The following is a 20,241-nucleotide window of genomic DNA, read 5'->3' as shown; positions in this document are numbered from 1 at the left end:
TGACACACATAAGGCCCTCTGCTCAATCCCCAGAATGGAAAGTAAACAAAAATGACCCTTAACAGCAAAGATGGTTATTTGGGGTTCTGATGTCCCCTTAATGGATTATTTAGTATCTCCAATCCTCCCATCAGACTTGGCTAAGAAAACAAAGTTAATTCCTAACAACATCACACCTAAAATAGGGAAACACTTCCTGGTTATGCTGTTTTCAGTTACTCAAGCGTAGGTTTTGTCAGTAATACTCAACATAACGAGACAAAATACATCAAGTCATATTAAGGGGAAATCATCCATTTATTTAAAGATCGCAAGACAACATCTGTATTTCTGGAGAACAATTTAAATGCTTTACTTTTTCAATAAAGCAGAATATAATAGAAAAAAAAACAAATTAGTTTCCAGTAATATCTATAACTATCAGAATTAAGTCTTCCACAGACATGTTACCTGGAAATAAAAGCCTGTTACAATAAGCAAAGCTTCAACCAGAGCGGCTACTTTTCGTGCCAGGAAAAAGTTCCTCCCTATAGGAGGAATGATGTGCTATGTAATATGGCCACAGATCACAGCCTCAGTGGCACTGGAAGTCTATTACCCAATCCCACATTTAGTAGTTCCGTGAATTTGGAAAGTCAGTTTACCTGTAACCATGCTGGCAACCTTTAACTGATTATTTATTCAGTTAAAAAATAAATTAATAAATCCCTTAACTGGTGTTCCTGGATTTACATTACTAAAGGTACACAGTTCATTACAATGTAATTCTGCTTCAGAATTACACAGGAGACTCCTTGCTTAGGTTTTAACTAGCAGTAAGAATCACAAATTCAAGTTCTCAATTATCAATAACTTGTCAGCTAAGGTACATTCAGGCAACAGCTGCAGCTACAGAATAGGTGCACTGCCTAGGTGCTTTGGAAAGACATAATCTAAAGCACTAACATGAAACTGACCTGTGACTGGAGAGTAGAAATGCAGTAGAGTAGTAGAAACATATTCATATGGTGGCTTCTTTGTTAAAGCCTCAAGCCCTCTACCTTTTATTGAAATGCAAGAATTCAAGCTCCAGGAGGGCAAATGTCTAACTTGTACTCTAAACCAAGTAGTGATGCAAATTCACTACTACCAAGGTTGAATCCATAAATGTAGCGACTAAGTCCAAAAGATATATATTAACACAGTCTGAAAAATAACTGCCTGTAGAGAGATGGTCCTGCCGAGCTTTTACCTCGAAATCTGTCAGTGAACAATATTTAATGTACTGGAGATATCTGCAACTTACTAATCAAATATTTGAATACTTATACTTACCTGGGATTTCATTTCTGCTGAAAGAAATAGGAAGAACAGGACTCACTTTAAAGAAAAAAACAAACTTTAGAAAGGACGGTAAAAATCTTATCACACACTATCACTTTTGGAAGCAGCATAGAAGGGGCAGTCGGGGGCTTAAACACTGGTGAAATGGGTAAAAATTAGGCAAAAAAAAAAAATCTACATTATTATCAGTAACAGTACCACAACTGTGCCCTTTGTGATTAATATTCACTCCTAAGAATTTTCATTTGGCACCAGATGGCGTGTTTAAGAGAAACACTCTAGGATGTTTGAAACAAGACTTGGTATCGTTAGCAGTCACAGGCGAATTTAAAGGGAGGTGGGAGAAAAGAAATGAGAAAAGAGGCTGAAAAATCTGAGTCGCCATCTAAATCAACAAAGCATTGCCAGCATCAAGCATTAGGTCAGACACTAAAACGACTGATATAGACTCCAGTGGTTTATAAAACCTATAAAAAGACTACACCAGCAAGGTCCCTGTCACCCTGTCAGAGTTCAGACACTAAAACAGGAAGCAACATTTTAGTTTAAAACCTTATCTCAGAACAACCAACATCACTTCGCATGAGTAAAAATACCTGAAAGCAAACATTTTTAAAAGCTCCAATACCCAAAATATAAAGAAAAAAAGAAGGATCAGAAGACTCAATCAATCCATGGAATCACAAAATGGCTGGTCAATCTCTATCTCCCTCCACATTAAGCATCCCATGGAAGACCAAGGGAGACCAGACCTTCCAGACCTCTGCACCACCTGCTTGCTGCAACACACTACAGAGATTCCTTTTGGAATAGCAGTTTCTTATCTCGTCTCTCCCGATCATGCAGGAAGCAAGTCTGGCTGTGCTATTCTATTATCGTTATATATCACCCATCTGCAACACGGTACTGTACAGATAAGCACAAAGCATGTTATCTAGTTCCCTTTCCCCCAGAAGGTTGAGGCTCAGGTAGAGGGGTAATTGTATGCAGTCTTTATTCAGGCTGACTCAGTGACTTCAACAGGCTTAATCATGTGGTCAGGTTTGTTGCCAGCTGCATAATGCTCCCACATCTGCAGATAGAGCCGCTCTAATTCCATTGTATATTGTTTGGTGTTGAACAGAGGGCTAGATATTCTCTGTTTCCAGACTTTGCCACGGATTTTCTTCAGGCTAGGTAATAAAAACAAAGAGAACCAATTTTACAAATCAGAACAAAAACTCAGAACTAGACCCTATAAATACCTAGTCATTTTATGGTATAATATAAAAAATAATTATTTTTTTCTGATTGGCCTGTCAACTTAACATAAACATCTAAGAAGAGGGAACTCAAGTGAGAAACTGCATCCATCAGACTGGTCTGTGGGCATGTCTGTAAGACATTTTCTTAATGATTAATGGGGGAGGACCCAGGCCAATGTAGCCTAGCAAGCAGGCTGAGCAAGCCACGGGGAACAAGCCAACAAGCAGTGTTCCTCCATTTCTGTGCTTCAACTCTTGCTTCCAGGTTCTTGCCTTGGCATCCCTTCATGATGAACTGTGACATGGATATGTAAGCCAAATAAACCCTTTCTTCTCCAAGTTCACTTTGGTCATGGAGTTTAACACAGCATCAGAAGTATATTGAAAGTTGGCTTCCATTGGTTACGTTCAACCCAACTGTATTCATATTAATATTAATGCTTCCTTTCAAACAAAACAAAACAAAAAAGACCCTATGAACTCTATTTGTGTATGTGGGTATCTATGCATGTGTTTGTGTGTGCATGTAATGGCCAGAAGACAACGACTGGCCTTGAACTCACAGAGATTGCCTGCCTCTATCGCCCAAATGCTGGGATTAAAGGTGTGTCCCTCCATCACCCAGAAAAAAAATGAATGCATTAAACATAAACAGCATGAAACAAAGAGACAAATTAGAAACACTATCTCATTGAATGGGTGAAGCTCCATTTACCATAGCATGATCCCTCTAATTCTCACTCATTTTCAAGCAACTCAGTTGTTTTGTGCTTTTTTGGTGGTAGTATTGGTTTTTGTTTTGTTTTGTTTTGTTTTGTTTTGTTTTGTTTTGTTTTGTTTTGTTTTGTTTTGTTTTGTTTTAAATCCTACTGTGAAGAAGTGGATTATTAGGCTCAAACATCTGACACTTTGGAAAGTGCTTTACTAAAGTCTAGTGATTACTTGAGAGTTTAGATCATGTCTCTTCTCATCCAGAGAGCATACAACTTAATTCATCTATTTTAAATTATCCTTAATTTATGGCTTTCTTTTAGCCACGTTCTCAGATATAGTTTGTTCCTGGCAGTTTACTTACTATTCTAGATCAGTTCCCAGTTTTACAGCTATGTCTTCATATTCTTGTCTGCTTTTAGCAATGAGCTCAAGACATCCTAGGCAAGTAAGCTGAGAAGCTGCAACTCGAGAGGCAAGCGTCTCTCCTGGAAAGTAAAGACAGTAATTGCACATCTTCGAACTGGGAAGTCACATAGTCGTCATTGTTAATTGCATTGAAGTACCTACACAGTACAGACAAGAAGGGTGGTGCCAAGTACTCAGGCTTGAAGAAGTCCCATTTTCTATCCTCCTGCCTTAATTACTTCAAGTACATACAATGTCACCTTCAAGTATTCCTCTTGATCAAAAAAAAAAAAAACAAAAAACAAAAAAAACACTTTTAATGAATAAAGAAGGATGCAATGATTTATCAGCCACTTACCTGGCATAGTCACCATGGGTGTTCCTGCCCAGAGAACATCCATCCCTGTGGTGTGCCCATTACATAAGGGAGTGTCCAGGCAGACATCAGCCAGCTGACCTCTCCTGACATGCTCCTCTTTAGGAGCCACAGGTGAAAAAATGATACGGTTCTGGGGAAGGCCCATATTTTGTGCATATTGTTGAATATTGGGTTCTCCTACTGCTGGAAAACGCAACAGCCAAAGGACGCTATTAGGCACACGTTTCAGAATCTTAAAAAAAAAAAAAAAAAAAAAGGAAAATGAGAAGATTAATAGCACATCTGCCCTTTCCCAAAATGATTCTATTTCACTTTATTCTTTCCATGAGAAGCATACTTGGGATGTGGTAATGCAACTCTGCTGGGAGAGTTTGCCTCGCACTCACAAGTCCTGTGACTGACCCCAACACCACCTCATCTGGGCATTGTGGCACACCCTTATAATCCTGGCAGAACTGAAGCAGGAGGTTCCTAAATTCAAGGAGACCCTGCCTCAAACAAGTGAGGAAGCCTGCTTGGGCCCCAGGTCTTTCCACAAAGAGATGAATTGTGTCATTTGAGTTACTCCTTTTCTCTTAGCTGTCCCCAGAGAGTCTGAGGACAGAGAAAAGAATTAGAAAACAAGAGTCAAGTCACTAACTGTTACAATCTGAGGCAACTATATGTGGCAGGAACTAATATAGGCGGTGGTCTTTGTTAAAGATGGGAATTTGAGTGTCTTACACTTAAAAAAAAATCTTGACAATTCCATACACATTTTTAGAAGGAGTCATTTTCACCCTCCATTATGTCTTACATTTTAAAAAAATCTTGACGATTCCATACATATTTTTGGAAGGAGTCATTTTCACCCTCCATTATGTCTTACATTTTAAAAAAATCTTGACGATTCCATACATATTTTTAGAAGGAGTCATTTTCACCCTCCATTACTCACCTTTCCCATTTTGTAAAACCCCTCCTACCTCCGTGTTTACTGTGACTATTTTTGTGTTTATGATCCACTGAATTTAATTGGGATTGCTTACATAAAAATGGGTGGGGGGTGAGTTACTGGAACATGGGCAAATTACTACTACAGAAAATGACTCTACCTCCCCCAGTAACTATTACTGCCAATAGTTCCTAAGGTGGCGGTGAGGCCTCTCTCCCTATTTTTGTTTTTAAGGGACAGGGTCTCATTAAGTTTTCCAGGCTGGCCACAAATTCATGGACTCAAGCAACTCTAACTCAGCCTCCAGAGTAGGTTGGAGTACCAGCACATTTTATCACATCCAGTACTTCAAATTTTAAATCCCAAACCACACCACATAAGGAACAGTAACAGAATCTGGCCAACTTGCCTAATCTAGATCAGAAGGCAGCAGACTTCTATAAATGACCAGATAGAAAATAGTACCGGCTTTTCAGTCCCATGGACTCTTTCAAAACTGCTTACTTTGTAGCTTGAAAGCAGCCATAGATAGTAAGTGTCTAAGTACATGTGTATGTTCATATGTCAAAGTTCTATTTATAAAAATAAGCAATGAGAGGCTGGGGATGGAGCTCAACGGTAGAGTACTTGCCTAGCATGTGCAAGGACCTGGGTTCCACCCCAGCATCAAAAAGAACCAAGCAACGAGCCAAGCAGTGGATTTGGCCTCCAGACCAGTTTACCTACTCCTGATTCAGAAGTGCATTTATTCAACATATCACAGAACTTCACACTTCCTCCTCTGAAAAATGTGAGAATAGACAAATTTCCAAATTCAGACTACTTCACATTTTTAAACGTTGTACAATGTACATACATTTATCTAACACTCTTGGAAGCAATTCCTTGGTTTTTTTTTTTTTTAAAGCGCATTAGTAGCTCTATATTGAGATGCAGGAATATTCATAAACAGAATTTAAAAAAACAAAACAAAACTGAAACTAGCCTGTTAGGTAAGTTTTGCTTTCAGAGTTTTAGCCAAAGTGAGGATTCAGGGATAATAGAGGTTTAATCATTCACTTTCTCTCTTTCTATATTACCCTTCCCTTTCAGACAAATAGAACAGATACTTGGGGGTAGGGAATGAAAATCAAACAAGGAATGATTTCTTCCTAACGAAAGGTTAAAAAGAAATACACCATTTCAGTTATACAGACTCAGGGCCAGCTAGCTCCATATACTCAGTGTTGTGCTTCTGCAAACCAGGCTCACGAGCTCACTGAAAAGTAGGGTCATCGACCAACTCTTTCCTGGTTCAACTCTATATATAGACTTGCAAGACTGTTAAACATGGGCGGCCACACAGCAAGCTTTGCTATCAGTTTAGGCCAGGGGTTGGCAAACTATGGCCTGTGAGCCAAGTATGGTATGCCGCCAGTTTTTAGAAATAAAATTTGATGTACATGACCGTGGGTACATTTCCATAATACCTAAGGTGTTTTCATGATACATAGGATAAATAGGAAAGATGACTGGATTGCTAATCACAAAATTGCAAATGTCATTTACATTTTGAAGAAAAAGTTTGTTGACATCTGGTTTGGGCAGAACACTTTGTATAAATGTTTTATAGCATGAAATTTAAAAATCACAAGACTGCCGGGCGGTGGTGGCGCACTCCTTTAATCCCAGCACTCGGGAGGCAGAGCCAGGTGAATTTCTGTGAGTTCGAGGCCAGCCTGGGCTACCGAGTGAGTTCCAGGAAAGGCACAAAGCTACACAGAGAAACCCTGTCTCGAAAAACCAAAAAAAAAAAAAAAAAAATCACAAGACTGAAACCACTTGTGGTGCACACCTTTAATGCAGAACTCAGGAGACAGAGGCAGATGATCTAAGTTTGACGCCAGCTTGGCCTACATACTGAGTTCTAGGACATCCAGGACTATATAGAGACCCTGTCTTAAGAAATAAAAATAAATACATCAAAAGACTGGGGATAGAGCTCACTGGTACAGAGCTTGCCTACTGTGTATCACACCCTGAGCATGATCCCCAACACTGGAGGAAAATACAACAACATTAGAGGGTGAAATCAAAACTGAAAATGGCTGTGGACATAGCTCAGTTGGTAGAGTTACTTGTCTAGCATGAAGGGAGCCCTGGATTAATTCCCAGCACCACATAACCAGATGTGGTGGCAAACCCCTGCAATCCCAACACTCAAAAAGTAGAGGCAGAATGAACAGAAGTTCAGTGTTATCCTCTGCTATGTTACAAGGCCAGCCTGGGATATATTGAAACCTCATCCCAAAAACAACAATACAAGTTACGTTAAACAGACTGAGTGGGTTGTATTTATGCATTTAGGAATATACATGAATACACACAATTACTATTACTACTACTACCACCACCACCACCACCACCACCACCACCAAAGAAAAAGAAACACTGGGCAGTGGTGGCACACACCTTTAATCCCAGCGCTTGGAAGGCAGAGGCAGATGGATCTCTGTGAGCTCAAGGCCAGCCTGGCCTACGGAGTGAGTTCCAGGACAGGGCTGTTACACAGAGAAACCCTGCTTGCAACAACTACTAAGGAAAAGGAAACAATGAATTTGAAAGAGAGAAAAGGGAGTGGACATGGCAGGGTTTGGAGAGAAGAAAGGGGGAAATTATATTAATTATAATCTCGAAAAATGAAAATGATTTAAAACAACTGAAAACTTCACAATTCTTGGTAATAAAAATAAGCACAATAGTCCATAAATAAAAAAGGGGGGACAGCTTCAGCAAGATAGCCCATGTACATAATCTTTACTCATCAATAGGTATTAATAACAAATCTACACATACTCACATTTGCCCACATCTGCAGGGTAGAAGGGTCGATTTTATATAACTGATTAAAGTTACAATACACAATGGCATCTTCTGGTAGCCCGTACTGGGAACGGGTGGTTACAATAATGGTACGGGGAACCTCCTCTCCAGTTGCAGCCTTATTATTGATCTAGAAAAACGAAAAGAACATGATGATTAAAATTAGAGTTAACACAGACCAAAGAGAATTGCAGATGTAGTCCAGTTGGTCAAGGGCTTGCTGAGCAAGCAAGAATCCCTGGGTTTGATTCAAGTACTGCACAAAACAAGGAATAGTGGTACACATCTATATATAATTCTAACACTCGGGAGATGGGAGAAGAATGATCAGAGATAAAGGTTTGACGCTAGCCTGGGCTATATGAGAGCTCCACCCCACAGAAGCCTTCCAAAAAAAGAGACAAGCCAAAGGATGGGGGTGTATCTATAGTAGAGTGTTGATCTAGAATGCATAAGGCTCCAAGGCCCCCGCGCGCGCGCGCGCGCGCGCGCGCACACGCACACACACACACACACACACAGTATGGAAAGAGAGTACAAGAGTGAATGAACAAGCTACAGAGATGGCTCAGCTGTTAAGAGCACTAGCTGCTCTTCCAGAGGATCTGGGTTTGAGTCTCAGCACCCACATGATAGGACAGCTCACAACCTTCCATAATTCCAGTTCCAGGAGACCTATGCCATCTTCTGGCCTCCCTAGACACCAGGCATGCACATAGTACACAGACATACATTCAGGTTACACCCATAAATATTTTTTTAGAAAAAGAATCAATTCATAAGATATAAAATGGTGTAAGCATTTTAAGTCCTGTCCCTGAGCTGTAATGAGAAAATGTTTTGATATAGTTCATTTTTAAGACATAAAAAGCGATACCATTATTTTGACTTAGGAGGAACTGCCCTAAGAAAATTATTGCTTTAGTCAGTCAAGAGACTCTCAAAAGGCAGGAGGGCTGCCAAGTTTGAGAACAGCCTGGGCTACATAGCCAGGTCCTGTCTCAAAAATAACCGAACAAGGCCAATGGTGGTGGCTTTTAATGCCAGCACTCAGAAGGCAGAGGCAGGAGGATCTCTCAGTCCAAGGCCAGCCTATTCTATAGAATTCCAGGACAGCCAGGGCTACACAGAAAAACTCTTGCCTCAAAAAACAACAAAAACAGAAGTACTCCAAACCCTATAACCAATAGAAAGCTTTTGCTTTTTTACTCCGTTCTTCATGGATGAAATGTCCTTCTCCAAATCATATCCTGTCTCCAAGGCAAATTTCAATTACTCCCCCCTTACACTGATGGTCAACTTCTTCAACTACAGTTTGATTTATAAATCCCATACTTTCGAGCACTGCGTTATGCTTTATGCTGTTACATGACTGTGGATATCTCAATAAAGTAAACCCCTAAGAGGTCTAAGATCCTTGCCCTCTTCCACTCTTATTGATAGAGCTACATATTTACCTATTCAAGTATGCTATACCCATGCACACACACTCAGGGAATACATATTACTGTGATTAAGACATGAGCACGAAAGTAATTCCATCTGCCGAAGGATACAAACACAAGCACTACCCTGCACTACGCTGAATGGAACAATGAACCCAAACTCCTACAGAAGCACGGGAGACAAGTACCAATGAGTATGGAAGGAGAGACTAGAGATTAGTACAGGAACTGGCTCCTCTAAGAACTATCTGAACTGAAAGGCTGTGCAGGATTTGGCCAGGAAATCGTTGAGTTTACAGAGCCAAAACACCACATGGCGCTTACAGATAAGAATAAAGGCACAGACAGGCAAACCAAGGCATTGGGGCACATTAGGCGCTCACTAAGGAACCTGATGGCTGAAGACAGATGACTTTTAAGACCAGACAACTACAAAAGAGCCAGTTTTCAAGGAGCTCATTTCCTCCTCTATAAAACAGAGTGGTTCTGGGCTGGAGCAATAGCTCAGCGGTTAAGAGCACTGGATGCTCTTCCAGAAGGCCTGAGTTCAATTCCCAGCATCCAAATGGCAACTCACAACTGTCTGTAACTCCCAGGATCCAACATCCTCACACAGACATACATGCAGGCAAAACACCAAGGTACAGAAAATAAAAATGAATGTATTTAGAAAACAAAACACAGCGTGGCTGTAAGAGAAAGGAAACAATGCGTGTATGGTCTCCTCCACCTGTGTAGTGGCCAGTCCATTGCTAATACTGAATCCATTAATGGTTATCTGAATCTGTCCTCTGTTGATCATCTCAATGACTGCTTCTGCAATCGTATTCATGGGAATGACAGGCATATTGAGAGCCGTGTTACTGGTGTCTGCATTGTCACCTCCATCGGGACATTTCATCTGAAGAAACAAAAACATCAATGAAATAAAACGCATTCTAAGCAAACCTCACAAATTTAGTTCATTTTAATGACAAATGCTGACTAGGTTCTGACCTTGACAATCTTCACATCTGGTAGACTATCAAGAAATGCTTTGAGATCGATGCCATTCAGAACTATCCGGTTGTCATAAATGTGCCCATTGGATTTAAAATCAATGACTGCTTTTTTCTATTGGAAAAAAAAAGTTTCAGATATGCCTTTCAGGGTGCATATGAACAATAATAAGGGGAACATGAACACAGTTCTCTGAATTCCCCCATAGAGTTGTTTTCTGCCTACCTTCAGGTGAGGGAACATGTTAGCATGATCACCAATAAAAAAAGTATGGGGCATGTAAGCCAGTTTCTCAGAATACTGCTCTGCAACTTCAGCTGGGGAAGTTTCCTGATCAGTGATGATATAATCCATGAACAGTGCACCACTAGTCCCAGGGTATCCCAGCCACATTGCCTAAAAAAACAATCAGACCAAAAACTAAGAACTTGCATCCATCTGCAAACTTACCAAATTACTGCAGGGTTGGTTTTTGGTTTTTGTTTTTTGGTTTTTTTTTTTTTTTTTTTTTTTGGTGTGTTTGTGTGTAGCAATCATTTCACAAAAGTTTTTCAAAAGAAGATCTTCATCAAAAGGCTCTCAAATCATATATGTAAATAAACAAATACTGGAGGCTGACTTCTTTAGCCAAGAGCAATCCAGCAGTCTTTCAGACTAACCTTCTAAGTGGTAAGGTATTCTTCAAATATATAGGACAAAGAGCTATTTAAATAAAGCCATGAAATGCTTGTCTCCACTGACATTTTACAAATAGGCACTAGGTCTACACCCAAAAATCCATCCTCATGTATTCCAAGAACACTATTAAAATCAAGAATGTCTATCCTGTTGTTTTCAAAGGCAGTTAGTCAGATGGAGGAAAACCAAAAACCACTGTCTTTTTAGTCCAATAAACATTGCGAATGACTGACTATTCTCTTACCTGAATAGGAGCTGGCCTGAGAGCAAAGAGCTCATTTCGAGCACCCTTGGTATACCCATTCATATTTACAAGGATGTGAATTCCATCCTGGTGGATGCGATCAGCTGCTTTTCCATTGCACGGAATCTATGGAATAGACAGTAAGAAGTATGTAGAATCTCAAGATTAATTCAATTTGTTTTCATGACATTAAACAGAATTCAGACCTAGATGCAAAAGAGATGGGAAAGCTGGGTACAGTGGCTCACTCTTGTAATCCCACCACTTGGGAGGTGGAAGCAGGAAGATGAGGAGTTAAACACCAGCCTCAGCTACATGAGACCCTGTCTCAAACAAGCAAAGCAGACAGGAGATGAGAACCACGTCAATGAACTAAGTTAATGGAGGCAACACAGGGTTTAGCACCACTATAATAGCATCAAAGCCTTACATTAATGGAAAAGCAGACTTTCCTTCTAGATTGGATGGATTAGTAACAGGGTTACAGAAAGGAGCTAGTATTTGAAATGAGCCTTCAAAGATGAACAAGAGGCCAAGCACATTATTAAAGCCTTGAAGCCAAGCATTCAGGAAACCTGAGGCAAAATCATGAGTTTGCATTCAGCCAGAGCTAAATACTTAGACTCTGTCTCAATCTCTCAATCTCTCAATCAATCAGTCTCTCAATCAATTAATCCCACAACAATTACAAAAAGTATGACACACTATAATCTCAACGGGAAATGGTATAAACAGAAGGTTAGAGATGAGTCAGTGAGTAAGAGTGTTTGCAATGCAAGCGAGAGGATTTAAGTCTGGAATCCACCATCCACAGAAAAAGCCACACACGTGCACCTGGAACCTCAGGTCCATGGAGTTACAGACAGGAGGATGAGCCAGGTTCCCTGAGAGACCCAGTCTTGAGAAAGTAAGGCCAAGAGTGGTAGAGCAAGATCTCCACTCTTGGCTGGGTGTGGTGGCACATGCCTTTAATCCCACAACTTGGGGGCAGAGGCAGGTAGATCTCTGTGAGCTGGAAGCCAATCTGGTCTACAGAGTGAGTTTAGGTGATTGACCTCCAGAACAGCCAGGGTTATGTAGAGAAGATACCCTGTCTCAAAAACAAACAAACCAACCCAAAGATATACACTCTGAACCTGCAGGTACACCTACATGTACACACATCACACATTCATATATACATGTACCACACGTCAAAAATGGAAAAACCTAGGGTGACATATGCCTATAATCCTAGCACCTGAAGACTAGACTAACTACCTAGTGAGATCCTATCACAAAAAAGGCATGCAGGGTTAGAAGGCTGGCTTGCTGGTCAAGAGCACGTGTTACTCTTGAAGGACTACATGGAGAACTCAGCACCCACATGGTGGTTAACAACCATCTGTAATTCCTTCTGACCTCCAAAAGCATCAGGCGCATACATGACATACATGCATGGTGCATGTATACACAAGCATAACACTCATACCGATAAATCTATCAAAACAAAAATTGAAGCCAGACAGTGGTGGCGCAGGCCTTTAATCTCAGCACTCGGGAGGCAGAAGCAGGAGGATCTCTGTAAATTCCAGGACAGCCACATGGCTGTTACACAGAGAAACCCTGTCTCAGAAAACCAAAAACGAAAAATACTGAAGGGGAGGAGGAGGCATTGTGGCACATGTCTTTGGTCCCAGCACTCAGGGGGGCAGAGGCAGATGGATCTCTGTGAGTTCAAGGTCAGCCTGCTCTACAGAGTGAATTCCAGGACAGCCAGGGCTACACAGAGAAACCCTGTCTGGAAAAATAAAAATAAAAAAAATAAATTAAAAAAAAAAGTATCTTGTCTCGAGTGCAGGCTCAATGTCCAGTAAAGTTATACATCGGTTATATCACATTTCTATTTTATGTACAACTTAAAAGTCATGCCAAATATAAATGTAAATGACCAAGGAAATAAGAGTAAACTGCCCATATACAGTTGTTCCTGTTTAATACCTGCCATCAAAAACTACCATCTTACAAACATGAGGTTTAACTCCTCACACACACACACACACACACACACACACACACACAAAATCTGTATCGATAGGTTTTTTTTTCAAATTTACTCAAAATTGAAAAACTGGAGAGCTAAAGGTACTTGCTGAGGACCCGTGTTTGCTCCCAGCACCCATGTAACACCCCCTGTAACTCCAAGTCTGGGAAATCTGACACCCTCTTCTGGCCTCCTTGGGCACATGTCCTCGTACATGCACATACCCACATACCGTACCAAACACATACCCTGAAGTGTGAAATCATAAAATGTTAAAAAAGGATCAGTGTGGTGCCTACCTGAGAGAGATCGATGAAATGGTTGGCTTCTGCCATCACCTTCACTCGGAAGTTTGTGCCGTCGTCTGGGCTCAGGGCATAGCAGAACACCTGAAAGGCAAGACGACGGAGTACTTAAGAGCCTCGGCGCCAACCTTCTCAAGATGGTGGGCTTAATAGCAAAGATGAAAGACTAAAGCCACCAAAACCTCTCTCTTCTTACCTCAAATTTGTCAGGATTGTGCATGCCTGGAATAGACTGCATAAGGTGAGAAGTAGGATGATTCCCAAAGTCAGAGCTCACATATCCCACACGCAATCGTCCATCACTGAGCTTCAAGTCTTTTGGATGTTCATATGGTGGTTTATGAAGGACATTAATCTACCGACAGAATACAATGTTCATTAGTAAGTCATGTCATGTATAAGTTTTTATCTAAAAACAAACAGATAACAGGGACTGGTGATGTAACTCAATTGGTATTGTGCTTTGTCTCCCTTGTATGAAGCCCTAAGGGTTCCATCCCCAGAACTACATAAAAAGCAGACATGATGGTGCCCATCGTTGATCCCAACCATCAGGTGAGACAGAGATCTTTGAGTTTGAAGCCAGCCTGGTCTATGCAGAGTTACAGGCCAGCCAGTGTGACATAGCGAGACAAAACAAAACAAACAACAAAAAATAACAGACATGTTGGTGCACTCCTGTGATCCCTGCAACTGGGAGGTGGAAGCATAACGGATCAAAGGTTCAAGGTCATCCTCAGCTACATAGAGAGTTTAAGGCCAACCTGGTATACATGAGCTCTGTCTCAAAAAAATTAAGTAAAATAAATCAAGATAGAAATATAAAATCATGCCGGGTGGTGATGGCACACGCCTTTAATCCCAGCACTTGGGAGGCAGAGGTAGGAGGATCTCTGTGAGTTCGAGGCCAGCCTGGGGTACAGAGTGAGATCCAGGTAAGGCACAAAACTACACAGAGAAACCCTGTCTCAAAAAACCAAAAAAAAAAAAAAATGTGTGTGTGTGTGTGTGTGTGTGTATAAAATCATATAAAGACATGATTATGAACCACTCTGGACAGCAGCCTTCATTTCATTTAATTCACATGGCCACTTTGATGGCACCTGACAAGGTCAGCAGGCGTGTGACGGCCGGTTGCACAGTGCTCATGCTTCATACCTGAACTGTTCTGAGGCCTGTGAAATAGCCTGAACAGACTCAAACTTCTAGATGAAGAAAAGTGCAGAGAGTATGATATTTTAGGGAATTATGCAGAGAAGCATTTTTGTGTTAAAAAAAAAGATAATAAAAAATTTTTAAAAAAATAAATTTTAATCTACCACTGTGTCCAAACTCTATCGACCCGTGTTCTAATTCTCAAAGTTGAGTATATATAATACCGTAATACACTCTATTTAAGCACCAGTGGGGCTTTCTGTTGTTGTTGCCTTTAGTTTCCGTTTTAGATGTTCTTATTTGGTGAAGATTTTTGCTTGCTTTTGGTTTTGAGGCATGAGCTTGCTATGTAGCCCAGGCTGGCCTCAATTAACCATTCTCTGTCTGAGAATGTGTGAGATTACAGAAGTACTAGGATTATAGGTTTGCACCACCACGCCTAACTTGGTTTGTACCTTAAGGAAAACAGTACCATTAACTGGTTCGAATTAGAAATCCTAGTCTCCGTCCTTTGGCGTGAAAGGAGTTTCAGCTGAAGACAGGACATGGGAAGAGCACCTTTTGGTATAGCTAAGAAAGTTTCAGGTCTCAACTTGGGGGATGCGAACCACATGCCAGTTGGGAAAGCCATACCGTACATTTGATCTATGCAATGGTTTTATTTATCTGCATTTTAGTTGATAATGGAAAAAATAAAGCAAGAGTCACCTTATCCAAGCAGAGATTCCCATGTCTCTCTGCAATAGCCTTCCTGAAGCCATGAGAAAGAGGGTACAGCATACTATGATGAGGATGCACAGAAGGCAGCCTATTCTTCTCTAGCTGCTCAGCTACGATACTAACCAATTTCTTCATTCGCTCATCATAGTCTGTCCAATCACAGACAATCTAGAGGAAGCAAAAAGAAATTATCATCCAGAAAACCTACCCAAGGATTTATTTTACAAGTATTTGACTTCCTAATACAGTATTAGATAACCTACTAAAAACACAGTAGTGGGGCTGGCTCAGTGAGTAAAGGCACTAGCCTTGCAAGCCAGACAACTGGAGTTCAATGCCTGGGACGTATGTGTTAGGAGAGAAATGACTACTGAAAGCTGCCCTCTGACTTCCACTTGCTAAAAAAACAACAATCTCCAGCCAGGCTTGGATTATTATAGCACATAAAAATTAAAAAGTGGTAACAGTACAGAAAGAAAAACACTGGATTATTTTCTTCACCTGTAAGCAATGAGCCAAGTTACAATAGGCGTCAGGAAAGTCAGGCTTCAGTTTCAGAGCGGTGCGGTAGGAAGCTATTGCTTCTGGGATATTCCCTGAATCCTGGAACGAAAACAAGCTTGTAAGGAGTTTCCTACAATGAAACTTCAGTGCTAAGGTGCCCATGTTAGAAGAAACAGCAGTACCTTGTGAATGGAAGCCAGATTGCTGTGTGCATCTGCAAAGGCAGGATTAATCTGGATGGCACGAGTATAACACTGCAAGGCTCCCTGAACATCCTGCATCTCTTTTAGAGTATTTCCCATATTAGAATAAGCATCAGCAAATGTCGGACTGATTCTGAAGGAGAAGACAAGGGGTTGATTATCTCGTGGAAAATCTTTGTTGCTATTAAAGTATTTGGGGGGGGCAGGGGGTGACATGTGGTTTGGTGGTACAGTACTTGCCTACTAAGCATGAGGCCTAGCTTGAATCCCCAGTACCAAAGAGGAAGAGGGAGTCATTATAGCACCTGCCAAATGCCAAACCTTTAACTGTTAATAACAATAAATTATTAAATAATCATTGATTATTTAATAGTTGATACTCAGCAGTTAAGAGCTCTTACTGTTCTTCCAGAACCTGAGTTCTGTTTCTAGCAACAATGTCCAGCTCTAGGAGATCCACACCTTCTTCTGGATTCTGAAGGCATTTTATACACATAGTTAAAAGTAAAATAAACCTAATCCCAGCACTCGGGAAACAGAGACAGGCGGATCTCTGAGTTCAAGGCCAGCCTGGTCTACAGAGCAAGCCACAGGACAGCCAGGGCTACACAGAGAAACCCTATCTCAAAAAACAACAAACTACCCCACGCCACCCCCAGAAAGAAAAACAAACACAACAAAAAAAGTAAAACAAATCTTTTTTAAAGATGACAATAAAATTTTTAAAATACCAGTGAGATGGCTCAGCAGGTAAAGGTACCTGCAATCAAGCCTGACAACATGGGTTCGATCCCTAGAACCTACATAGGAAACGGTAAGTTGCCCTCTGACCTCCACATAGGTACCACAGTATATGCCCACATTCCCTCCATGCACACAAAATAAATAAAATATAATTTAAAAAAATCAAAGCAGGAGCCAGGCAGTGGTGAAGCAAGCTTTTAATCCCAGCACTTGGGAAGCAGAGGCAGGCGAATCTCTATGAGTTTGAGGCCAGCCTGGTCGACAGAGAGTGAGTTCCAGGACAGCTAGGGCTGTTACACAGAGAAACCCTGTCTCAAAAAACTAAAGAAAGAAAAAAAAAAAAGCAAGAAAGCAGAAAGCAATCAAGAAACCCTGTCTTGAAAAAACTAAAAACAAGTATAAATAAGTAAATAAATAAGTAACAAAGGAACAAAGGGTTGATCTTCCAGAGGACCTGAGTTTGGTTCCTAGAACCTAGCATAGGGCAGCTCACAACCACCTTTACTACAGCTCCAGGGGATCTAATGTCCTCTTCTGGTCTCTGATGTAGTCATCTACATGCACTACATATACCATACACAGACAAAGAATTTTAAATGATTTATTTATTTATTTATTTATTTATTTATTTATTTGTTATGTATACAGTGTTCTGTCTGCACATATCCCTGCAGGCCAGAAGAGGGCACCAGATCTCATTACAGATGGTTGTGAGCCACCATGTGGTTGCTGGGAATTGAACTCAGGACCTTTGGAAGAGCAAGCAGTGCTCTTAACCTCTGAGCTATCTCTCCAGCCCTTTAAATGATTTTTTAAATTAAAGAAGCCAGGCATGGAGGCACAGGCCTTTATTCCCAGGACCTGGGAAGCAGAAGCAGGTGGATTTCTTTGAGTTCAAGGCCAGCCTGGGCTACAGAATGAGTTCCAGGACAGTCAAGGCTACACCAAGAAAAGCTGTCTCAAATCAAAAAGTTTGAAATAAACAAATATTGTTCATTTTAAAAATTATTTTAGTATTTTATGTGTATAGATGTTTTGCCCACATGTATGGCTAGGCATACCATGTGCATGCCTAGCACTCTTGAAAGCTGTAAGAGGGCAGATTCACTGGCACTAGATTTACAGATGGTTATGAGCCACCACATCTGAGAATTCAACCCAGGTACTTTGAAAGAGCAGCCAGTGCTCTCAAATCCCTGAGCCATCTCTCCAGTCTCTAAATTTTGTTTTAGACAGGGTCTTACCATGTAACACTGGCTGGCCTGGCTCTTTTGCTATGTAGACCAGGTTGGCCTCAAACTCACAGAAATCCGCCTACATCTGCCTCCTGAATGCCAAGATTAAAGCATGTGCCACCATACTCAGCCTTTAAAAATTAGAGATGCCAGGCAGTGGTGGCACATGCCTTTAATTAACCCAGCATTTGGGAGGCAGAGGCAGGAAGATCTGAGTTCAAGGCCAGCCTGGTTTACAGAGTGAGTTCCAGGATAGACAAGGCTACACAAAAAAAAAAACCCTGTCTCAAAAAAACAAAACAACAAAAGGAAGAGAAGAGATGCTGAAGTGGAAGGGGGCAAGCCCATGAAGCCTCAACCCTACATAAAGAACTACAGGCATCTAAGGAATGCTGAGAGCAGGAGAAATTGTCTTCCCCAGAGAACAAGTGGTTATCCGATACCAAATGGTCAGCCCTGAAAATATATATCTGGGGAACATTATACATATTGAGCAAATTATATGTAGAGACATATCTGCATATAAACACATATACATATATGCAAGTCACAACAATTCATAGAAGAGGCCATGAATTTGAGAGCAAGGAGAGGTATACGGGAGGGTTTTTTGTTATTTGTGGGTTTTTGGTTTTTTTTTTTTTTTGGTTTTTTGAGACAGGGTTTCTCTGTGTAGCTTTGTACCTTTTCCTGGAACTCACTTGGTAGCCCAGGCTGGCCTCAAACTCACAGAGATCCACCTGCCTCTGCCTCCCGAGTGCTGGGATTTAAGGCGTCCGCCACCACCGCCCGGCTACGGGAGGGTTTTGCAAGGAAGGGAAGGGGAAAAGATATATTATAATCTCAAAATTGAAAATAGAAAAAGGCAGCTATGAATTTCTTACCTTATGGCTTCCTTATAATGCATCAATGCTTCCTGCAGCTTGCCCTGTTGTTGCAGTACACTTGCTAAATTGGAATGTGCAGCAGCAAACTCTGGGAAGACCTACAGAGTCACGATTACAGATGACATTAAATAGGAGAAAGAATCTCCCAATTACCTCCCACAACTCTGAGAGCTTCACAACGTACCTTAACGTCTCTCCACCATTTCCAAGTTTACTTTCTTCGGGTCTAGTAGCTTAAATTCTACTGCTTCCTCCATTTTATACCTATCTTCATTTCAAACGTGGGGTAGGCCTCTTTTCTAAACTCCTACCACACCTACCAACCACTAGACACTGACCTCAGTTCTTCATTGTAAGAGCTTTACTCAACTTACTAGTCATTAGCTTTGTACAGATCTCATCTATGCATAAAATAACGAACGCAATGTAGGGATGTCTTGCTTGTCATAGGCCCTTACATAGATAATGAATGATTCTCTTTAAAAAAGGTGAATGGCAGGCAAACTTAATTGCTTTCCCTCTACTGTCACACAGGCTAGACACCCAGCCACAGCATTCAACGTACTTCTAATGCTTTGCGATATAGACGGACCGCCTCTTCAATATTGCCCTGTTCCCGTTTGATATTGGCAAGGTTATTCAAAGAGTCTGCATGGGTAGGACACAGACGAAGAGCTGTGTTGTAACAATCTTCTGCTTCGGCAACCTAGAAAATAAAACAAACCGTTCAGACACTACAAAGAGTCAGAGAAACCACTGCTGTTCTAGTAATTTAAGTAACTGCATCACTGAGCCTAATGGCTGGTAATACACCACAAAAATGGATATTTTTGGTATTCTCCTTCCCATCAAAACTCCAAAGAAAACCAATATAACCATCTCAAAACTTAATATGTACAATGAAGACTTTTCTACCACATAACAAAGAAATAAAAATAGACAGAAAATCCTTACGCTGCCCTTCTCTTTGAGAGCATTTGCTAGGTTGCAGTAAGCATCTGGGAAATGTGGCTGCAGTTCTATAGCTCGCCTGTAGGTATCGATGGCCAGGTCTATTAGGCCTTGCTCATAGTACACACAAGCCAGGTTGCCATGCACCACCGCGTGATTTGGGCTCAAACTTAAGGCACGAAGATAAGCTGCCACAGCTCTGTGAGAAAAACAAAAATAAACATATAAACATATACACAAAATGCAACTAATATTAAATTTATCATTATTCTAAGTGTGTTTATGAC

General features: G+C 40.9%; 1 protein-coding gene across 2 annotated transcripts in view; it reads right to left on the bottom strand.

Annotated features, from left to right (window-relative positions):
* Positions 1 to 278: 278 nt before the first annotated feature.
* Ogt (O-linked N-acetylglucosamine (GlcNAc) transferase) overlaps positions 279 to 20,241 on the bottom strand; it is a 45,212-nt gene continuing 25,249 nt past the window's right edge. For both annotated transcript variants that reach the window (XM_059251353.1, XM_059251354.1), the window contains exons 7-22: positions 19,958 to 20,153; positions 19,569 to 19,709; positions 19,001 to 19,101; positions 16,117 to 16,270; positions 15,932 to 16,033; positions 15,419 to 15,598; positions 13,752 to 13,910; positions 13,550 to 13,639; positions 11,228 to 11,353; positions 10,531 to 10,701; positions 10,303 to 10,419; positions 10,037 to 10,207; positions 7,839 to 7,991; positions 4,045 to 4,297; positions 3,643 to 3,766; positions 279 to 2,495 (exon numbers count right to left, since the gene is read on the bottom strand). In XM_059251353.1, coding sequence (XP_059107336.1) covers positions 2,321 to 2,495; positions 3,643 to 3,766; positions 4,045 to 4,297; positions 7,839 to 7,991; positions 10,037 to 10,207; positions 10,303 to 10,419; positions 10,531 to 10,701; positions 11,228 to 11,353; positions 13,550 to 13,639; positions 13,752 to 13,910; positions 15,419 to 15,598; positions 15,932 to 16,033; positions 16,117 to 16,270; positions 19,001 to 19,101; positions 19,569 to 19,709; positions 19,958 to 20,153 — 2,413 coding nt within the window. In that variant the 3' untranslated portion in view covers positions 279 to 2,320. The remainder of the gene's footprint in view (positions 2,496 to 3,642; positions 3,767 to 4,044; positions 4,298 to 7,838; positions 7,992 to 10,036; positions 10,208 to 10,302; positions 10,420 to 10,530; positions 10,702 to 11,227; positions 11,354 to 13,549; positions 13,640 to 13,751; positions 13,911 to 15,418; positions 15,599 to 15,931; positions 16,034 to 16,116; positions 16,271 to 19,000; positions 19,102 to 19,568; positions 19,710 to 19,957; positions 20,154 to 20,241) is intronic.

This window comes from Peromyscus eremicus, chromosome X (assembly GCF_949786415.1).
Source record: "Peromyscus eremicus chromosome X, PerEre_H2_v1, whole genome shotgun sequence".
Lineage (NCBI taxonomy): Eukaryota > Metazoa > Chordata > Mammalia > Rodentia > Cricetidae > Peromyscus > Peromyscus eremicus.
The sequence above is the reverse complement of the archived record's forward strand: the minus strand, read 5'-3'. Positions and strand labels throughout refer to the sequence as shown.